This window comes from Piliocolobus tephrosceles, chromosome 19 (genome assembly GCF_002776525.5).
Source record: "Piliocolobus tephrosceles isolate RC106 chromosome 19, ASM277652v3, whole genome shotgun sequence".
Classification (NCBI taxonomy): Eukaryota; Metazoa; Chordata; class Mammalia; order Primates; family Cercopithecidae; genus Piliocolobus; species Piliocolobus tephrosceles.
In genome coordinates, this window is record NC_045452.1 from 19,176,151 (window position 1) to 19,194,417 (window position 18,267).

Sequence of the window (18,267 nt, forward strand, 5' to 3'; positions counted from 1 at the left end):
AAGAAAGAAAGAAAGAAAGAAAGAAAGAAAGAAAGAAAGAAAGAAAGAAAGAAAGAAAGAAAGAAAGAAAGAAAGAAACGGCAGTCATTGGAGAAAGGCAAACTTACTGGGAGAGAGGTTGAACTAGGTGAACTTGAAGGTTTCATGCAAGGAAAGAGAAGTGAGATGATATTTATGTAAACCAGCTTCTAGATTGACACTAAGTATAAAGCTAATGTATATTTACTATGGCTTTAATCTATACCAATTAAGAATGTCTCATTTATTCACCTGCACATCACGTTTTACTTGGCATATGTCTTTATTATAGTTAATATGAATATTACATTAGTTGCTTACAGAGCATATAGAATCTGCTGTCCTGAGTTTATTTACAAGTTAGTACCTCGCTTATGATGCCTTTTACCCCTTGAGAACATCCCCCTTCTTCTTGAAAACTGTGACTGGTTCATTATAAACATATATTCATATAATGGAGTTAATGTGGTTATTATCTGTTTATCTCTTTTAATTAGGCCCTGATTTGCCCATAACAATTTCAGTTACTTTCTTGATTACAGTTGGAGGAGCATGTGGTTTGGTGTGGGCTTGGTAAAGAGCTGCTGTCTGCTTCTCTAAATCCACATATAGCACACTATGTGCAGGTTGAGTTAATATTTGATACGTGAGTTGTTCCCTTCTCTTGTTAGATACTCCTGATAAAAGAATTCCCACTCATGAATTGTCATGGCTATACCTCTGGTAAGGAATTGAGAAAAATAAATGTTGTGCTATTTGGAAAGATTGGGAGACACGCTGTGATTGAGTCTGAGTTTTGATATCAGCTTAATGGTATTCAAATAGCAGCTTTTTTTTTAGCTTTGAGCGGATTTTTAAAACATAAAGCATAAATAGATTTGTCACAGTGCAGGGTCAAAATTAGTTCTGTCGATGGCAAGTTATGCAATATTAATTCTGTTTTATGAACAAATGCAATTAAGTTGCAAATCCCTTGACAGAGTGCAATGTTAGGCCAATGTTTTCATCAGTATGAGGAAATGTCAGATTAGCCTCCCCAAGGAAGACAAAATCTTTGGCACGATGCCGAAAACATACGTGTTTGTTTTATAGCTGTGCCTTGCTCTCTTACATGGCTGGTGGGAATAAAAGTGGACATATTCACTCTCAAGGACAATTGGACAGCGTCTACCCAAATGATAAATACACCTTCTCTCTCTCTCTCTCTTTTTTTTTTTTTTTTTTTTTTTTTTTAGACAGAGTCTCACTCTGTCGCCTAGGCTGGAGTGCAATGGTGCGATCTTGGCTCACTGCAACCTCTGCCTCCCAGGTACAAGTGATTCTCCTACCTCAGTCTCCTGAATAGCTGGGATTATAGATGCACACCATCACAGTTGACCAATTTTTTTTTTTTTTTTTTGTATTTTTAATAGGGACAGGGTTTCACCATGTTGGTCAGGCTGGTCTCGAATTCCTGACCTCGTGATCCACCCACCTCCGCTTCCCAAAGTGCTGGGATTACAGGCGTGAGCCTCTGCACCCGACCATAGATGCACCTTCTTTTTAATCCACCAGTCCTCCAATGTACTCACATCTGCACTTAATAACAAGTGTATGAGAAAATTCACTGCAGCATTGTTGGAATAGCACATGATTGGAAAAACCATCCAAATGCCCATCCGTAGAGGACTGGTCAATAGAAAACTGTACATCATCTATTATGTGGAATGCCATGTGGCTGTCAAAAAAAGAATGAGGACTCAACAACAACAACAAAACCACCTGAATAAAAACTGGGCCAAAGAGTTGAATAGACATTTCTCCAAAGAAATTATACAATGGGTGCCCAGTAACACCTGCAAAGATGTTCAGCATCCCTAATCATTAGGGGAATGCCAATCAAAACCACAATGAGGTGCCGTTTCATACCCAGGACAATGGCTATTTTAAAAAAGAAAAACAAGCAAGTGTGATGACTCACGCCTGTAATCCCAGCACTTTGGGAGGCTGAGGCGGGCGGATCACCTGAGGCCAGGAGTTCGAGACCAGCCTGGCCAACACAGTGAGACCCTATCTCTACTAAAAATGCAAAAATTAGCCAGGTGCCATGGCATGTACCTGTAGTCCCAGCTACTTGGGAGGCTGAGGCAGGAGAATCACTTGAACACAGGAGGTGGAGGTTGCAGTGATCTGAGATCATGACACTGTACTCTAACCTGGGTGACAGAGTGAGACTCTGTCTCAAAAAAAAAAAAAAAAAACACAGAAAATAAGTGTTGGCCATGATGCGGAGAAATTAGAACCCTTGGACATGGCTGGTAAGAATATAAAATGATGCTCTACTATGGAAAACAGTATAGCAGTTCCTCAAAAAAAATTAAACATAGAATCCCCATATGATCTAGCAATTCTGGATATATGCCCTGAAAAACTTGAAAAGTCAGGACTTAGACGGGTATCTGTAAACCGATGTTCATGCCAGCATTATTCACAATAGCCAAAAGATGGAAGCAAGCCAAATGTCCATTGACATGAATGGATGAGCAAACTGAGACAGATCCATTCAGTGGAATAGTATGCTGCCATAAAAAGGAACGGGGTGCTGATGCATGCTACAGCATGGATGACCCTTGAAAACATTATGCTTAAACATTACAAAAAAGTTGTGGTGATGGTCACACAACGTTGTGAATAAAATCAATGCCCCTGAATTGTACACTTAAAAGTGGTTAAAAGCCAAGCACAGGAGGATTGCTTTGGCAGGAGGATCGCTTGAATCCAGAGTTCAAGACCAGCCTGGGCAAAATGGTGAGACCCTGTCTCTACAAAAAAAAAAAAGAAGAAGAAGAAGAAGATTTAAATTAGCCGGAGTGTGGTGGCATGCCCCTATAGTCCCAGCTACTCAGGAGGCTGAGGTGGGAGGATGACTTGAACCCAGGAATTCAAGGCGGCAGTGAGCTATGATTATGCCACTGCCCTCCAGCCTGGGCAACAGAGTGAGACCTCGTCTCTTTAAAAAAAAAAAAGAGCTGGCGTGGTGGCTCACGCCTGTAATCCCAGCACTTTTGGAGGCCGAGGCGGGCAGATCACGAGGTCAGGAGATCGAGACCATCCTGGGTAACATGGTGAAACCCCGTCTCTACTAAACAAAATATAAAAAATTAGCTGGGCATGGTGGCAGGCACCTGTAGTCCCAGCTACTTGGGAGGCTGAGGCAGGAGAATGGCATGAACCCGAGAGGTGGAGCTGGCAGTGAGCCGAGATCGTGCCACTGCACTCCAGCCTGGAAAACAGAGCGAGACTCATCTAAAAAAAAAAAAAAATGTTAAAATGGCAAATTTTGTTATATATATTTTAACGCAATTTTAAAAAATTAATCATGTCATTTTTAAAAGTGTGGAAGTCTAGGGCCGGGCACAGTGGCTCACACCTGTAATCCCAGTACTTTAGGAGGCCAAGGCGGGCAGATCACCTGAGGTCAGGAGTTCAAGACCAGCCTCGCCAAGATGGTGAAACCCTCTTCTCTACTAAAAATACAAAACTTAGCCGGGCATGGTGGTGTGTGCCTGTAATCCCAGCTACTTGGGAGGCTGAGGCATGAGAATTGCTTGAACCTGAGAGGTGGAGATTGCAGTGAGCCGAGATGGCGCCCCCGCACTCCAGCCTCGGCGACAGAGTGAGACTCCATCTCAAAAATAAATAAATAAATAGATAGATAGATAGATAGATAGATAGATAGATAGATAGATAGATAGATAAAGTGGGAGTCTAAATCCCCTCCCTTTGAATATGGGCTGACCTTGGTTACTGGATTCTAATGGCATGATGCTGCCTATCTTCCTAGACCAAGTCATAAGAGGCCCTTTGGCTTCCACCGAGCTCTCTTAGCTGGGAGCCCTGAGTCAACATGTAGGAGTCCAGCTACCCTGCAACAAGATACTGGAGAGCACTCATAGTCACAGGAAATGATGCCTGCCCAGTGCTGGCCCGATAGGACCAGCTGTTCCAGCCCCAGCTATCAGGGTCTGCCCCACCTGGGCCTCAGACAGGTGAGAAAGCCTCCTGATTGTCCCACCCCACTTGGGGCCACCTCAGTCAACACGGTGCAGAGGTGGATGGAGCAGAGATGAGCTTTCCCCACGGAGCCTGCCAAGTTGTGGGTTCATAAGCAAAATGAGCGCTGGTGCTGTTTTATGCCATGAGGTTTTGGGGTGGTTTGTAATGCAGCAGTAGATAAATGGAACAGTGAACATATTACTTATGTATTTGAATTTGTCTCAATTTAATTTAAAAAGCATCAGATTTAAAGACAATGGATTTAAACTACATAAATGTCTCTTGCAAACCAATTGGTAAATTGGATGGTTTTCATTCTCATGGTTTGCATCTAGCCTCTATAAAGCTATTAAAGGTATAAAAATGTTTTCACCTGATTACTGAACAAAGCTTGGAGTTGGGGGGCATCGTCAGTGAGGTGGAGTGAGGGGGAATATAGTTTGGAGGGCTCTCTACCCAGAAGGCAAAGGCAGGAAGGGGAAAGGTGGCTGGAGCTACATACCATGAAGGGGCAGATTTCCAACCCAGAAAATTAAAAACTAACCTAGTCAGCAGGTGCTTGAAATAAAACCCAGAATGTGGAGAAGTTAAGTGAGTGATTGATACATCACCTGAGATGGGGTTTCAGGAGGTCTGAGAAGGGAAGGAAGTTATATGGCCTAAAACCAGGACCCCTGAGGAGCTAAAGGTTTATTCGTTTAGCTTAGAAGAATTTAAAGAAATCTGGCCGGGTGCGGGTGACTGTAATCCCAGCACTTTGGGAGGCCAAGGCAGGTGGATCACCTGAGGTCAGGGGTTCGAGACCAGCCTGACCAATATGGGGAAATCCCATCTCTACTAAAAATACAAAAATTAGCCGGGCATGGTGGCAGGCGCCTGAAACCCCAGCTACCCAGGAGGCTGAGGCAGGAGAATCGCTTGCAGTGAGCCGAGATCGCGCCACCGCATTCCAGCCTGGGTGACAGAGCGAGACTCCATCTCAAAAAAAAGAAAACAAAGGAAATCCATCATATATCCTCCCCAAGGATTCTCCACTGTCCCCTTCCTGTTTATTTCCTCCATCACCCTATCATCTCTGAAATTCCTGCTTGTTTGCACCTGCTTGATGTCTGTCTCTGTATTTGTCACGACAGGCTAAGTGCTGCAACAAACACTCCAAAATTTAAGGCCTCAACTCAACACTAGTATGTTTCTGCTGCTCACAACAGTTCAGTGCCACTATTTGGTGAACAGACTTCCTCCTGCTGTTTCTGGTCCTGGGCCCCTCCCATCTCCAGGCTCTGCCTTTTTTGCACCCGGAGGCTTTTCTCACCAGCCAGGGATGAAGACAAAAAGAGATCATCTCAGGGGGGAGGGTTTTATGGGCCAGCCCTGCAAGTGGGGCACATCCATCAGGTGGAACTCAGTCACATGGCCACCCTCACTGCAAGGGAAGCTGGAAACGTCGCCCAGCTGGGGGCACAGGAGCAAAAGAGAAGGAGCCATGTCTGCCTACTCTCCCAGTATCAGATCCCTGGGTGCCAGTTCTCATCCACCTTATTGTCCATGTCTGGCACTGCACCTGGCATATAATGGGTCTTCAGCAAATGTGGAGTCTATGAATAAATGAATGGTGCTGAGGTTGGGTCCTGGGAACCAGGCCAGGTGGGCACTTTCCTAGTACATGCTGGGGGGTGGGGCAGGGATAGAAGGAGGGATGCAGTCACTCCCAGTTCTCAGATCAGGAAACCGAGGCTCTGAGAGCAAAGACACATGCACAAGGTCACGCAGCTTGTCAGTGCCAGTTCTCAAATGCGGGAAGCCTCTGCCACCAAATGTCTGTTCTCTCCACTCCCCTGGCTGCCTCTCTAACATGCACACTGACCGGACTCAGGGTCTGGTTATCTTCAAGGCTGCTCTCCTTTCTAACAACCAGTGAACCATGTTTGACAAGCTGCAGGTGGCTTGAGGCGGCGGCTGTATCACTCTCTCATCCCTACATGCCCTGTGGCTACCAGCACAGCCCTTGAACACAGTAGGTGCTCAAACCATGTTTGGGAGATTAATTTGTTCACACAGGCTCAGGCTTCATGCTTTGCTGCTTGCACAGTATGGGGGTCGCTTAAAACTTATAAAGGAAATCGAGGGGATATTTATTATACGGCCCCTCCCTGCACAGACTCGAAGCTGTCTCTGCAGCGAGACCGTTGTCCTCCCTGAAACTTGCTCCCGGAGCAGGGAGCGGGGCTGCGTCATGCGGGGGTCAAGACCACAGGTGTCACCTGGCCCCCATCGGGATTAGACTGTGGATCCCTGCCACATACAGAGACTGACCTTCCTTGCCCCCAGCTAGTCAGTCCCAGGAAAGAGAGTCCATGGAGGCGACAGTGTGGCTCTGTCCACGGTGCTGAACTCTCTTCTAACTCCCTCACCTCCTTCTCTAACCCAGCAGCAACTTATGACCTCCTGGGTGGGGGGCAGATAAAAATACAGATTCCCTGGCCCTTTCTTTAAAGGCTTGGGCTCTGAGGGTCTAAAATGGAGCCCTGGGATCTGTTTTAACCAACTATCCTAACTGCCTGTGATTCTATCCAGTCATTTTGTTACTGGCCTGAGTTTGAACACTGACCTCAATAATCAGTTGGTCTTCATGGATTGCCTGCTACGTACCCAGCACTGTGCCAGATACTGTGAGGCACAGAGCTGCATCAGGCAGGGTAGGCGTGGGGAGGGAGGGACAGAGGGAGCCCCTTCTGTTTTGTGTAGACACAGCACCAGGCACATACCTGGTCTTTATCCTGCAAGATGAGATACAAAGGCACATGAAAACAGTAGTTATTATAACCATAACCAGCATCTGTATCTTTCCTTGGAGTCTCCATGGCCCTATCTACAAGACGGAGTATGACACAGTCTGCTCCTTCAGATCTCCTCATGGCCTAGGACCCAGACACAATGCTACTTCACACATCAATGTGCCTGATTCCTGCCACCCTGAACCCCCCAGAATGTAGTCCACCCTCCCTGCACCACACGGTTGCTGATTATCATTGTTTACATGATGTGCTATTTATTTATTTTTTTTTTTGAGATGGAGTCTCGCTATGTTGCCCAGGCTGGAGTGCAGTGGCACAATCTCGGCTCACTGCAACCTCTGCCTCCCGAGTTCAAGCAATTCTTCTGCCTCAGCCTCCTGAGTAGCTGGGATCATAGGCATATGCCACCATGCCCAGCTAATTTTTGTATTTTTAGTAGAGATGGGGTGTCACCATATTGGCCAGGCTGGTCTTGAACTCCTGACCTCATGATCCACCCACCTCGGCCTCCCAAAGTGCTGAGATCACAGGTGTGAGCCACTGCGTGGCTGCTATGTTTTCAATCATGTCCCAACTGGGATTGGGACTCCCTATTGAGAGCAGGGCTTGCATCTGATTGTCCCGTGTAGCACCTGACACAGGGACCCATCCCATCCATACTTCTGCCACCCTGACCCCTGCCAGAGGAGGTGAGTAATTATTGGAGGATGAGTAGGGAGAGGAATGTGCCCAGGGGCAGTGCTCCTGGGTTACAGAGCAGCTGAGACAAGTGCTCAGAACCCAAAGAAATCAGGGTGGGCCTCTGGGAAACCAGGCAACAGGCCAAATGCAAATCAGGCAGGGGCCAGCATTGAGTCAAGGCTGGCTTTCCTTTCTCTGGGTGTTTGGGGCTAACAGGAAGTGGGGCCAGGACAGCTGTGCCTGGAAAACAGATGTTCTCTGGGCCTGAATGTGAGGCATGGAGGAGGGGAGAACTGGAAGGGGAGGGCCACAGCCAGAGAAATGAAATATGTACAGACCCACTTTTATTTATTCCATTTTACTTTTATTGTGGAAAATCTCAAACCCCTACAGAAGTAAAGGGACTGGTATGAGGCACTCCCACGCACCCCTCACCCAGCTCTAACTGCCATCCCCACTTTGCCATTCTCATTCCATTCCTCTCTCAAGCCCCTTTTTAACAAAAATGTCAGACATCAGATCATTTCACCCATTAATATTTCAGAATGTATCTCTCACACATTAGCACATTTCTAAAAATAAGTCCAACATCATCACCACACCTAATAAAATGAACCATTCCTTAAGATCCTTTAATATGCAGTCCATCTTCAAATTTTCTCATTGTCCTGAAAAATGCCATTTTAGGGTTCATCTGTTTGAATAAAGATCTAAACAAGGTCTTGTCGGCCAGGCTGGAGTGTAGCAGCGTGATCTCGGCTCACTGCAACCTTCGCCTCCCAGATTCAAGTGATTCTCCTGCCTCAGCCTTCCGAGAAGCTGGGATTACAGGCACCTGCCACCACGCCTGGCTAATTTCTGTATTTTTGGTAGAGATGGGGTTTCTCCATGTTGGCCAGGCTGGTCTCGAACTCCTGACCTCAGGTAATCTGCCCACCTTGGCCTCCCAGTGTTGGGATTATAGGCATGATCCACGGGGCCTGGCCCATACATTGCATTTTGGTGCTTTATTTCTTAAATCTCTTTTCCTCTGTAACAGTCCCTTCTCTCTTCTTTTTTATGCCCTTTTACTTGTTGAGGAAACCAGGCCCTTCGTCATGTGAGACTGTCCTCATTGTTGATGTGGTGGACCGAACCCTCATGGTGTCATTTAACTTGTTGCACTGTCCTGCTGCTTCCCGTGGACTGGTGTTTAGGTCCAGAGGGTGGATGTGATGTAGTGTCAATTATTCTAGCAAGCAGACTTCCTGGGAAGTGTTGCATCCTTCCTACGGGATCACATCTGGAGCATACTAAGAATGCTTTCTGGGTGATACTAAGAAGGTGTGGGGCGCTGGTGCACCGCTCACCCTTAGGGAAGAATGAAGGCAAAGGGGCTCAAGACGCCAGCCACGGCCAGCACATAAAATCATAGGATCGGCCGGGCGCGGTGACTCACACCTGTAATCCCAGCACTTCGGGAGGCCAAGACGGGCGGATCATGAGGTCAGGAGATCAAGACCATCCTGGCTAACACGGTGAAGCCCTGTCTCTACTAAAAATACAAAAAATTAGCCGGGCATGGTGGTGGGCACCAGTAGTCCCAGCTACTCAGGAGGCTGAGGCAAGAGAATGGCATGAACCCGGGAGGCAGAGCTTGCAGTGAGCAGAGATCACACCACTGCACTCCAGCCTGGGTGACAGAGCGAGACTCCATCTCAAAAAAAAAAAAAAAAGAAGAAGAAGAAGAAGGTTTGGTGCATTCTGCTATTGCCAGTCTGATCCCTCCATTAAGAAGCCCCCATTGCATTGCCTCAGTTATTTCGGTACCTTTCACAGAATCCTAAAATACAGACAGAGATGGAAGAGATCTGAGAAGTCCATTCATTTATGTTTCTATTTGTTCCTCAAATATTTGTTAAGCATCTACTATGCCAGGTCACAAGCTGCAGGGAACAGAAGCAAAGGGATCCCTGATCATGGAGCTCACAGCCAGGTGGGAGTAGACAACAAACAAATACCTGGAAGGCAGGTCTGCAAGGGTGACGGGTTATGAGTGACTGTAACAGGAGGTCATTGATGACCACGAGTGGCTGCTGTGTAATGGGAGTGGGGAGCCTCCCTAAGAGATGGGACATGGGAGCTTGACAAGAACAAGCCAGCCATGCAGGAATGGGGGTTGCAATACAAGGAGAGGCAAGAACTGGTGCTGGCAGAGAACGTGGCACCTGCCACAGCAAGCAAGGAGGCCCTTGTGCCTGGAGCCAGTGAGCAGTGGGGAGAGAACTACAGGAGCAGTGAGGAGGCTGCTGTGATAACAGCCCGGGCAGGGAGTGGAGGTGATGGCCAGTCCAGTACCCCTACCTCTTACTACTGAGGACAGAGAGGTGCTACTTACTGAGCAACTACCCCGCATCAGGAGCTTCCTAGGCAGCATCTCAAAGCCTCACATCCTGCTGCATAGGAACCACTGTGCCCATTTTACAGATGAGGCCAGTGAAGAGTGAAGCCACCTGCCTAAGGGCCTAGAGCCACAGGTGGGCAGCAGGGTGGAGCCCAGGCCTGAGGAGATTCTCCAACTCTTCAAAGTCGTCCCGCAGCGAGATGACCACTGCAGAGCCAGGCTGCCTCCAACCTTGGCTCTGGCACCGAGGAGACCTGTGACCTGGCCCAAGGACCTTCTCCCCTTCTGTGCCTCAGTTTCCCAATCTGTACAACAGGAATAATGATTGCACCTACTTCAAATAGGTGGGAATGAAATGAATTAATTTATGTCAAGTACTTAGAACAGTGCCTGACCGCCAGCATGCCCTTGATGGTAGATATTTACGTTTATAGTTCTGTTGGCATCAATAGTTACAGAAGGGCAAAGCTGAGATGCTAGGTCACCAGCCTCCTGGGGTGGAGTCCACCTCACTCACAGCAGGTGCAGGTGCATCAATTAAGAGGTTGTCAGGGCCGGGTGCGGTGGCTCACATCTATAATCCCAGCACTTTGGGAGGCCAAGGCGGGCATATCCCTTGTCTGGAGTTCAAGATCAGCCTGGCCAACTTGGCAAAACCCCATCTCTACTAAAAATACAAAAATTAGTCAGGCGTAGTGGCACATGCCTGTAATCCCAGCTACTCAGGAGACTGGAGCACGAGAATCCCTTGAACCCGGGAGGTGGAGGTTGCAGTAAGCCAAGATCACACCACTGAACTCCAGCCTCAGTGGCAGAGTGAGACTCTGTCTCAAAAAAAAAAAAAAGGTTGCTGGGAGGAGAGGAGGTTTACCTTGGGCCCCCTGCACTCTCCTTGCTGGGGACAGGGGCTGGTTGAGGCAGCCGTAGACCCCTGGAGGAGATCTCTAGGCTCCTTCTAATGTCTGCCCCAGGCCAGGGCTCCTGTTCTGGGGTCACTCTCTGAGCCTGTTATCATGGGGGCCTACCCTCAGCCAACCAGCCGAAGGATCAGTGACCACCCATGGTCCTCAAAGTATCCCATCCATGTGCACCCTAAAATGGGCAGGCAGGGCTCAGGCTAAACGCAAGGACGCTGAGCGGCAGCTATGTGCCCAAGGGGCATGGCAAGGCCAAGACTAGGTGGCCTAACCTTGCTACCCCACCCCACACTCAGGCCCTCCCTCTGGGGCCCAGATGGGTCACTTCGGCACACGGCACAGGGAGTTTCCTAACTTCCCAGGCAGACACGCAAAGGGTTAAACTCAGACTCCCTCCTTCCTCCATCCCAATTCTGATCCTTGCTGACTCTGCTCCCCCTCCCTACCCCCAGCTATTCTGGGACAATGGAGGCAGCAGATGGCCCAAGTCCTGTTCCCTCCACCCGACCCTCAGGATCTGGGAGCAACCCGAAAATCTGCTGCTGCGTCTAAATGCGGGCCGATGAGCAGCCTTCCCTGGGTGGGGTGGGGAGGACGGCGGCTATGGATGGCACCATTCCAGCCCTACCGGGCTGCAGGGCCAGAAGCTGCCCTCACTTGACTGGCATCCCATAAACCCAGCCCTGGGCCAGCCCAGAAAGAAACGGGGCTTTGAAGAAGCACAAGAGGCCGGCTGCACCCAACTCACTGTGTGACCACAGCACGTGGCAGTCCCTCTCTGGACCTCTCCTCCCTGGAAAACAAGGGGCTGGCTTCAGGTGCTCAGTGGTTCCAGATGTCCCCAACACAGATGTAGCCAGAAGACAGTTTCTGATTCTTCAAGGGTGGAGCCCCTGGCCCTGGCTCCCTGTGTCAGGGCCCGTCTGGCCCTCAGGATCCCTCCTCTTCCTTCCCCATCCGAGAGCCTCACTGTGACTCCAACTCCTAGCATCACTGGGCATGATACAGACCTCCCCTCTCTAACCCTTCCCTGCCTACATGCCGCCATACCTGAAATTTCACCATGATCACTTTCACTCATCCATCCACCTCCTTGGGATCCGACATTCCAAGGGCACTTGTGTTTATTCAGTTCCTGCCCTTGGCTGTCAAATCGCCCTTTGGCACCATTATCTGATACCTGAGGCTAAGTCCCTCAGCCCTGAGTCTCCATTCCGCCTTCCCTGATTCTCTGACCTCCCCCAACCCAGGGGCAGAGAAAAGGAGGAACCACTCCACACCTCACAGCACACACGCTCACATGTACACATCATGTACACATGTGCAACACAGCCACAAAAACACACACCACAGATTGGGCGTGGTGGCTCACGCCTGTAATCCCAGCACTTTGGGAGGCCAAGGCAGGCGGATCTCAAGGTCAGGAGATCGAGACCATCCTGGCCAACATGGTGAAACCCTGTCTCTACTAAAAATACAGAAATTAGCCAGGCATGGTGGCATGTGCCTGTAATCCCAGCTACTCAGGAGGCTGAGGCAGGAGAATTGGGAGAATTGCTTGAACCTGGGAGGTGGAGGTTGCAGTGAGCCAAGATTGTGCCACTGTACTCCAGCCTGGTAACAGAGTGAGACTCTGTCAAAAAAAACAAACAAACAAAAGAAAAACACATGTACATCTTTATGCATAGACACATGTAGAAGGTACATGACACACACACACACACATACCCCTGTGCACTGCCTCACACACCATGACTCACAAACACACTAGTAACAGTCACCATCCACTACACCCTTCCTTTCTCTGTGCCAGGCTCTGTAACATGGTCTTTGCATGCATCATATCACACCACCAAAAGTGACCGCCATCTGCACTGTGATAGACAAAGACCCTATCCCCATCAGGAACACTTTGGCTGCATGTAACAGAAAACTGGACCAAGAGAGACTTAAACAAATAAGCATTTAATTTTCGTACAGAACCAGATGCTGGAGGGAATAGCTGGGATGATTGTCTTGGCCTTTCCTTCATGGTAGCAAGGTGGCTGCCCCAGATCCAGCCATCACACCCACATTCACAGCAGAAAGATGGGGAGTGGGCTGCAAAACCTTCCCCAGAAATGCCTCTATTGGATTTGCTTAGTTCCCTCTGGCCAGAGCTGGTCCCATGGTAGCCTCTAACAGCAAGGGAGGCTGGGAAATGAGCAAAAAGGATCATCACGATTGGCTGGGACCCACTATGCTCCATCATCTGGGTCCCAGCATGCTGAGGATCCAAACCAAATCTGGTCTTGTTAGCAAGGGGTGGGGAGCAAGGAGCTTTGGGAGACTTGTTGGCAACAACAGCAGGTGCTTCAGACCCTGGGTTCTGCCATCATTCCCATATCCCTTTAGGAACTCAGGACCCAGGCGAGGGAGGCAGGAGTGGGCAGCCCAGTGCTTGAGCCCCAGGGGAATGACTGAGAGACATGAGCCAGGGCCAAGGGCCAGACCCCACCCAGAGGCCACGTCACTGCCTAAAGGGTTAGGGCCCCTGAGCCCCAGGCCAGCTCAAGTGCCCCCTGCCCTTTTTCAGTTCAGCCTCCTGAAGGAGTCTAGCCCCTGGAGCTTCTCTGGCCATCACCTGATCCACCTGGTCCCCTGGGCTGTCTAACTCACCTCCCAGGGGCCTGGGGTACCTTCAGTGCCAATTGCCACCCAGATCCTGGGCTTGCCAACCACCCGAAGGCCCTGCCAGGGACTGCCTATCACAAGACACTTGCCAGGGACCCTCAGTGCCACCTTGCGAGCCAAGGCACACCCAGAAGCCTCTGCCCAACCTTTGCCCAGCAGTTCAGGATTCATCGGGCTCCCAGCTGGGGACACCAGGGTGTATCTGGGTAGAGGAGACAATGGAGGGAGCGAAACCTGCAGAGAAACCAGAAAAGGACAGGATGGTCACCCCCACTTCTGCTCTCAGCCCACTCTCCTAGGTGGACACATGCCACAGAAACGGTTTGGAGCAGGGTTTCTCTATCTCAACACCACTAACACTTAGGGCCAGAGAATTATTTGTTGTGGAGCCATCCTGTGCCTTGCGAGATATTTAACAGCATTCCTGAGCTCTACCCACAAGATTCCAGGAGCATCTTCCCAAATCGTAATAATCAAAAATGTCTCCGACATTGCCAGATGTCCCCTAGGAGACAAATCACCCCCACTTGAGAACTGCTGGTTTGGAGAAACTTCAAAAGCCAGAGAAGCCATAAAGAGACCTCAGCTGAGGCCAATCATCTGACCATCTAAGTGGCTCCAGACCCATTTGACAGTAATCTATGATTTCTAAAATCTTTGGGCTTTGAGGAAATTTAACAGCAATTCTTAAACCTCTTGTCAGTATAGCTATGGCTTACACACTTCTGCTGATGGGAGCTCATTCTATTAGAAGGCAGCTTCATTCATCTTGGAATTTTGAATTTTTGTTCCTATATCGAGCCAAATTCTGTCTCCTTGTAATATCCAACTTGTTCAACGCAGCCTTGGCCACAAGGGCCCTCAGCATCATGGGAGCCCTCTGCCCCGGGACAGGCAGCACTGCAGAATGTCAGGGCCAGGGGCCCTGGTTCCCCCAAGCATCGCAAGCATCCAGACAGAGCCTACAAAGGCCTTGGAGAGGCCCCCTGCCACGTCCCCAACCAAATCTGACACCATTCCTTCCTCTTCTCCACATTCTGGTCACACAGGCTCCCTTTCCTACCTTGAGCAGGTCAAGGCCTGTCTCCTGCCATCAGGTTTTTGCATATGCTGTCCCCTCTGCAGGAGCGATCTGCCACCTGCTCTTCTCCTAGCGAACTCCTGCTAGCCCTTCAGGTCCTTCACGTTACCTCCTCAGAGAAGCCTTCCCCGGCCAGCCACTACTCCCCAGTCAATATCAGGGCTCTGGCTTACTCTCCCATAACAGCCTGTACCCGCATACTCACCCTCATCCCCTACACACACAGTCTCCCGGACTCTCCGCCCCCCAGGACTCCCTCTGGATAAGTCTCTGTCACTCAAGTGAACCCAGAGTTCACCCATGCCCTCCTCTACTCATTACCGCCCTCAGTCCCTGCTCAGTCCCCAAAGGTAGGATCAGGCCTCCTTCCCCAGTTTCCAGACCCACTGCATGTCACTACAGGGAGCAGAAATGGAAATAGAACGGCTGGGGCCAGTCCAGCTGCGCAGAGATGGAATAGACTGCCACAGGAGGGAGGAGCTCCCCATGGCTGGAGGCATGCAAGGTGAAGCCAGCCCATTAGTTGATGGAGATGCTGGGAGGGGGTCAAGCATCAGTTCTGGGGTTGGACTGATGGACCCAGAGTCCATGTGTCCCCTCCCCCGACTCCTCTCCACCTCCATCCCACCACCCCTGGCCAGAATCACAAGCCATAGCTGGGCCGGGGGCAGCGGCTCATGCCTGTAATCCCAGTACTTTGGGAGGTCGAGGCAGGCGGATCACTTGAGGTCAGGAGTTAGAAACCAGCCTGGCCAACACGGTGAAACCCCACCTCCACTAAAAACACAAAAACTAGCCAGGCATGGTGGCAGGCGCCTGTAATCCCAGCTACTCGGGAGGCCAAGGCAGGAGAATCGCTTGAACCCGGGAGGTAGAGATTACAGTGAGTCGAGATTGCGCCACTGCACTCCAGCCTGGGCGACAGAGCGAGACTCCATCGACTCCATCTCAAAAAAAAAAAAGAAAAAGAAAAAAAAAACAGCCATGGCTGGCAGGTGCTGGTGTGTGGAAAGGAAGCTGCATATCATAGGCTATGTTCCAAGACTGCTCTAGACCAGTCAGGAGTGAATTTGGGTGGCCCATCTCCCCATGGCCAGTTCTGGGCAGAACTGGAAGGCATTATTCCAACCCTTTACCTACCTAAAAGAAGCATTTAAGAGTATCAAAGAAACAATAAATCCAAAAGAGATAAAATAAACAATCCCCCATTAGAACCTGAAGTTCCACCATGAGAGCATTGCCTGTGCTCAGGGAAGGCATTTCAGCCTTCCAGGGGCTCCTGAAGAACCCAGAGGACTGGGGCTGGGAGAGCTCTTCAGATCTACGATGGCCAGCATCCAGGTGTTACTAATGGGAGACTGAGTCCCAGAGAGGGCAAGACACTTGCCCAAGGTCACACAGCAAGCCAGTGGCAGGGTCAGAAACTGAAATCCACTCCGTCCACTCCAAGCTCTGTGCTGTCAGCCACCAAAACCTGTCCAGCTCCACTCCCTCCCAGCTCCCCCATGTTTGGATGCCTGGACTCAGCCCCCACTCCTCCCATGCAAGGTTCCAGCCCTCAGACCCACCTGGAGGGGTCCTCCTCTGGGGAGAAGGGGCCCTGTAGCTTAATGACGTTGAGTTTCCCCTCAAAGACACCGTAGCTGAGGGTGACCTGGGCAGGGAGATAGAAGAGTGAGTGTTGGGGTGTCGCACTGGGGATCCCCACAAGGGGGCAGCATCCTGGCACAGGTGGAGGAGGGTGTGTAAGCTGCAGGGAAAGCTGCCCCGGAACCTGAAATTCCCCACTGGTGGTGGGAGCCCACCCCACGCCCCAAGGCACTTCACAGCTGGAAAAGCACTGCCATGCCCTTAATCCCATTTGCTCCCTCGAGGGTTGAGCTCCCTGAGAGGCTGGAACAATACCGCACCTACAGATTTGGAAACTGAGGCTCAACAGGAAAAGGCACCTTTCCAGTAAGCTGCATGCCTGGACTAGAATGGAGGTTTTCTGAGACTCACTGGAGGGCCTTGGCACATCCCTCTTCACCTGGAGCCTGTACTGCACCAGGCAGTGACCACATGGATCATGATTTCAGCTCAGAGGCTGCAGAGCACAGTGGTTAAAGACTGTGGGCATAGGGACCACCCAGCTACGGTTCCAGTGCCCCTTTGCCCCATATTAGCTGTGTGCCGTGGTCAGTTCAGCTCGCTGGGTCTCATTTTCCCCATCTATAGAATGGGGATCATGTTAGTACTGACCTCGTGTAAATATTGTGAGGAAACAGAGAGTTAAAGAAGGGTGGCTGGGCTCGGTGGCTCATGCCTGTAATCCCAGAACTTTGGAAGGCTGAGGCAGGTGGATTACTTGAGGTCAGGAGTTCGAGACCAGCCTGGCCAACATGGTGAAACCCTGTCTCGACTAAAAATACAAAAAATAGCCCGGCATGGTGGTGGGTGTCTGTAGTCCCAGCTACTCAGGAGGCTGAGGCAGAAGAATCACTTGAACCCCGGAGGTGGAAGTTGCAGTGAGCCAAAATCGTGCCATTACACTCTAGCCTAGGCAACAGAGCGAGACTCCATCTCAAAAAAAAAAAAAAAAAAGAGGAAGAGAAAGCCCCCAGCGTGGTGCCTGGCATTGTGGGTACTCAGGATACCCTAACCATTAGAGTGCCCTGGTCCACCTGCCTCAAATCTGCCTCCTTTTCCTGGCTTCAGGCCCTGCCATCCTAATGGGACCAACCTCACACCCCAGTTCCAGGCCTGGCCAATCAACAGTAACTCCAGGTGCTGGTAGGAGATGGGTCATGTGACCCAAGCTAAGTCGTCAGACCCATGAATGCCAGCCCTGGGATCTGAAGGAAGGAGGTGCTCTCCTCCGATGGTGGGGGGAAGGCTGGGGCTGCCATCTTGCCAACATGAAGGCTGAGCCCGCTTGAGGACGGGACAACTTGGGGGAGAGCGGACTAGAGTGGCGAGAGTCTGGGAGGCCATCTGCACGCCTAGACCCCGCCGGACCTAGCCAGCCAGGCCCTCAGGTTCTCAGTTATGTGAGCCAACCATGTCCTTTTCGGGCTACCCAGTCCATGTTGAGTTTCTGTCATACTGTTGGGCAGGAGATTCCGGGGACACTCCCAGCCAGGACCATCTACAGCGTCAGAGGGTAGCCTCTCCGAGGCAGAGCCAGTTGGGCCTGTATTACCTGTCAGGTGGTGGGATGGGGTCCCCCTTCTCCCCCAGCCTAACGTAATGCTGAGCATCCCCCCGAAGACCCATTCCATCCCGGTAACCTCAGGGTTGGCAGGAACAGCACTCAGCAATGGATAGGGGAGTTTTGATGAGGAAGGGGCTCCCAACAGGGAAATCAGAAAGGGCCAGCTGGGCTCCCCGGGAAGAACGTGGGGAGGATGGAAGACTGAGTAGAGGCAGCGGTGGGGAGCAGGGTGTTGGGAACCTGGAGACAGCCTCATCTCATCTGTTCAGGTCCTTCCGGCTGGCATTTGAGGACCAGATCAAAGAATTTCAGCTTCACAAACGCTAATCCTTGAGGGTTAGAGGTGAAGGGGTTGAGTCCCTGTGTACCCTTAGGGGGTCCTTCGCCACCCTAGGCCTCAGTTTCCCCATCAATAGGGAAGAGCCAAGCCCCATAATCTGGAGTTCCAGGTCTTTCAAACACCAGGAGGGAGGGTTGGGGAGACCTCATGT

At 50.4% G+C, this 18,267-nt stretch overlaps 1 protein-coding gene across 4 annotated transcripts in view; it reads right to left on the reverse strand.

Annotated features, from left to right (window-relative positions):
• The window catches only part of MFNG (MFNG O-fucosylpeptide 3-beta-N-acetylglucosaminyltransferase), a 36,670-nt gene that overhangs the window by 5,810 nt on the left and 12,593 nt on the right, over positions 1 to 18,267 (reverse strand). For 2 of the 4 annotated variants that reach the window (XM_023222062.1, XM_023222060.1), the window contains 2 exons: positions 16,152 to 16,237; positions 12,774 to 13,736 (listed from right to left, as the gene is read on the reverse strand). In XM_023222062.1, the coding sequence (XP_023077830.1) occupies positions 13,670 to 13,736; positions 16,152 to 16,237 (153 nt within the window). In that variant the 3' untranslated portion in view covers positions 12,774 to 13,669. Of the gene's footprint in view, positions 1 to 12,773; positions 13,737 to 16,151; positions 16,238 to 18,267 lie in introns of those variants that run through there. The other 2 variants (XM_023222061.1, XR_002733588.1) reach the window with 2 other exon arrangements.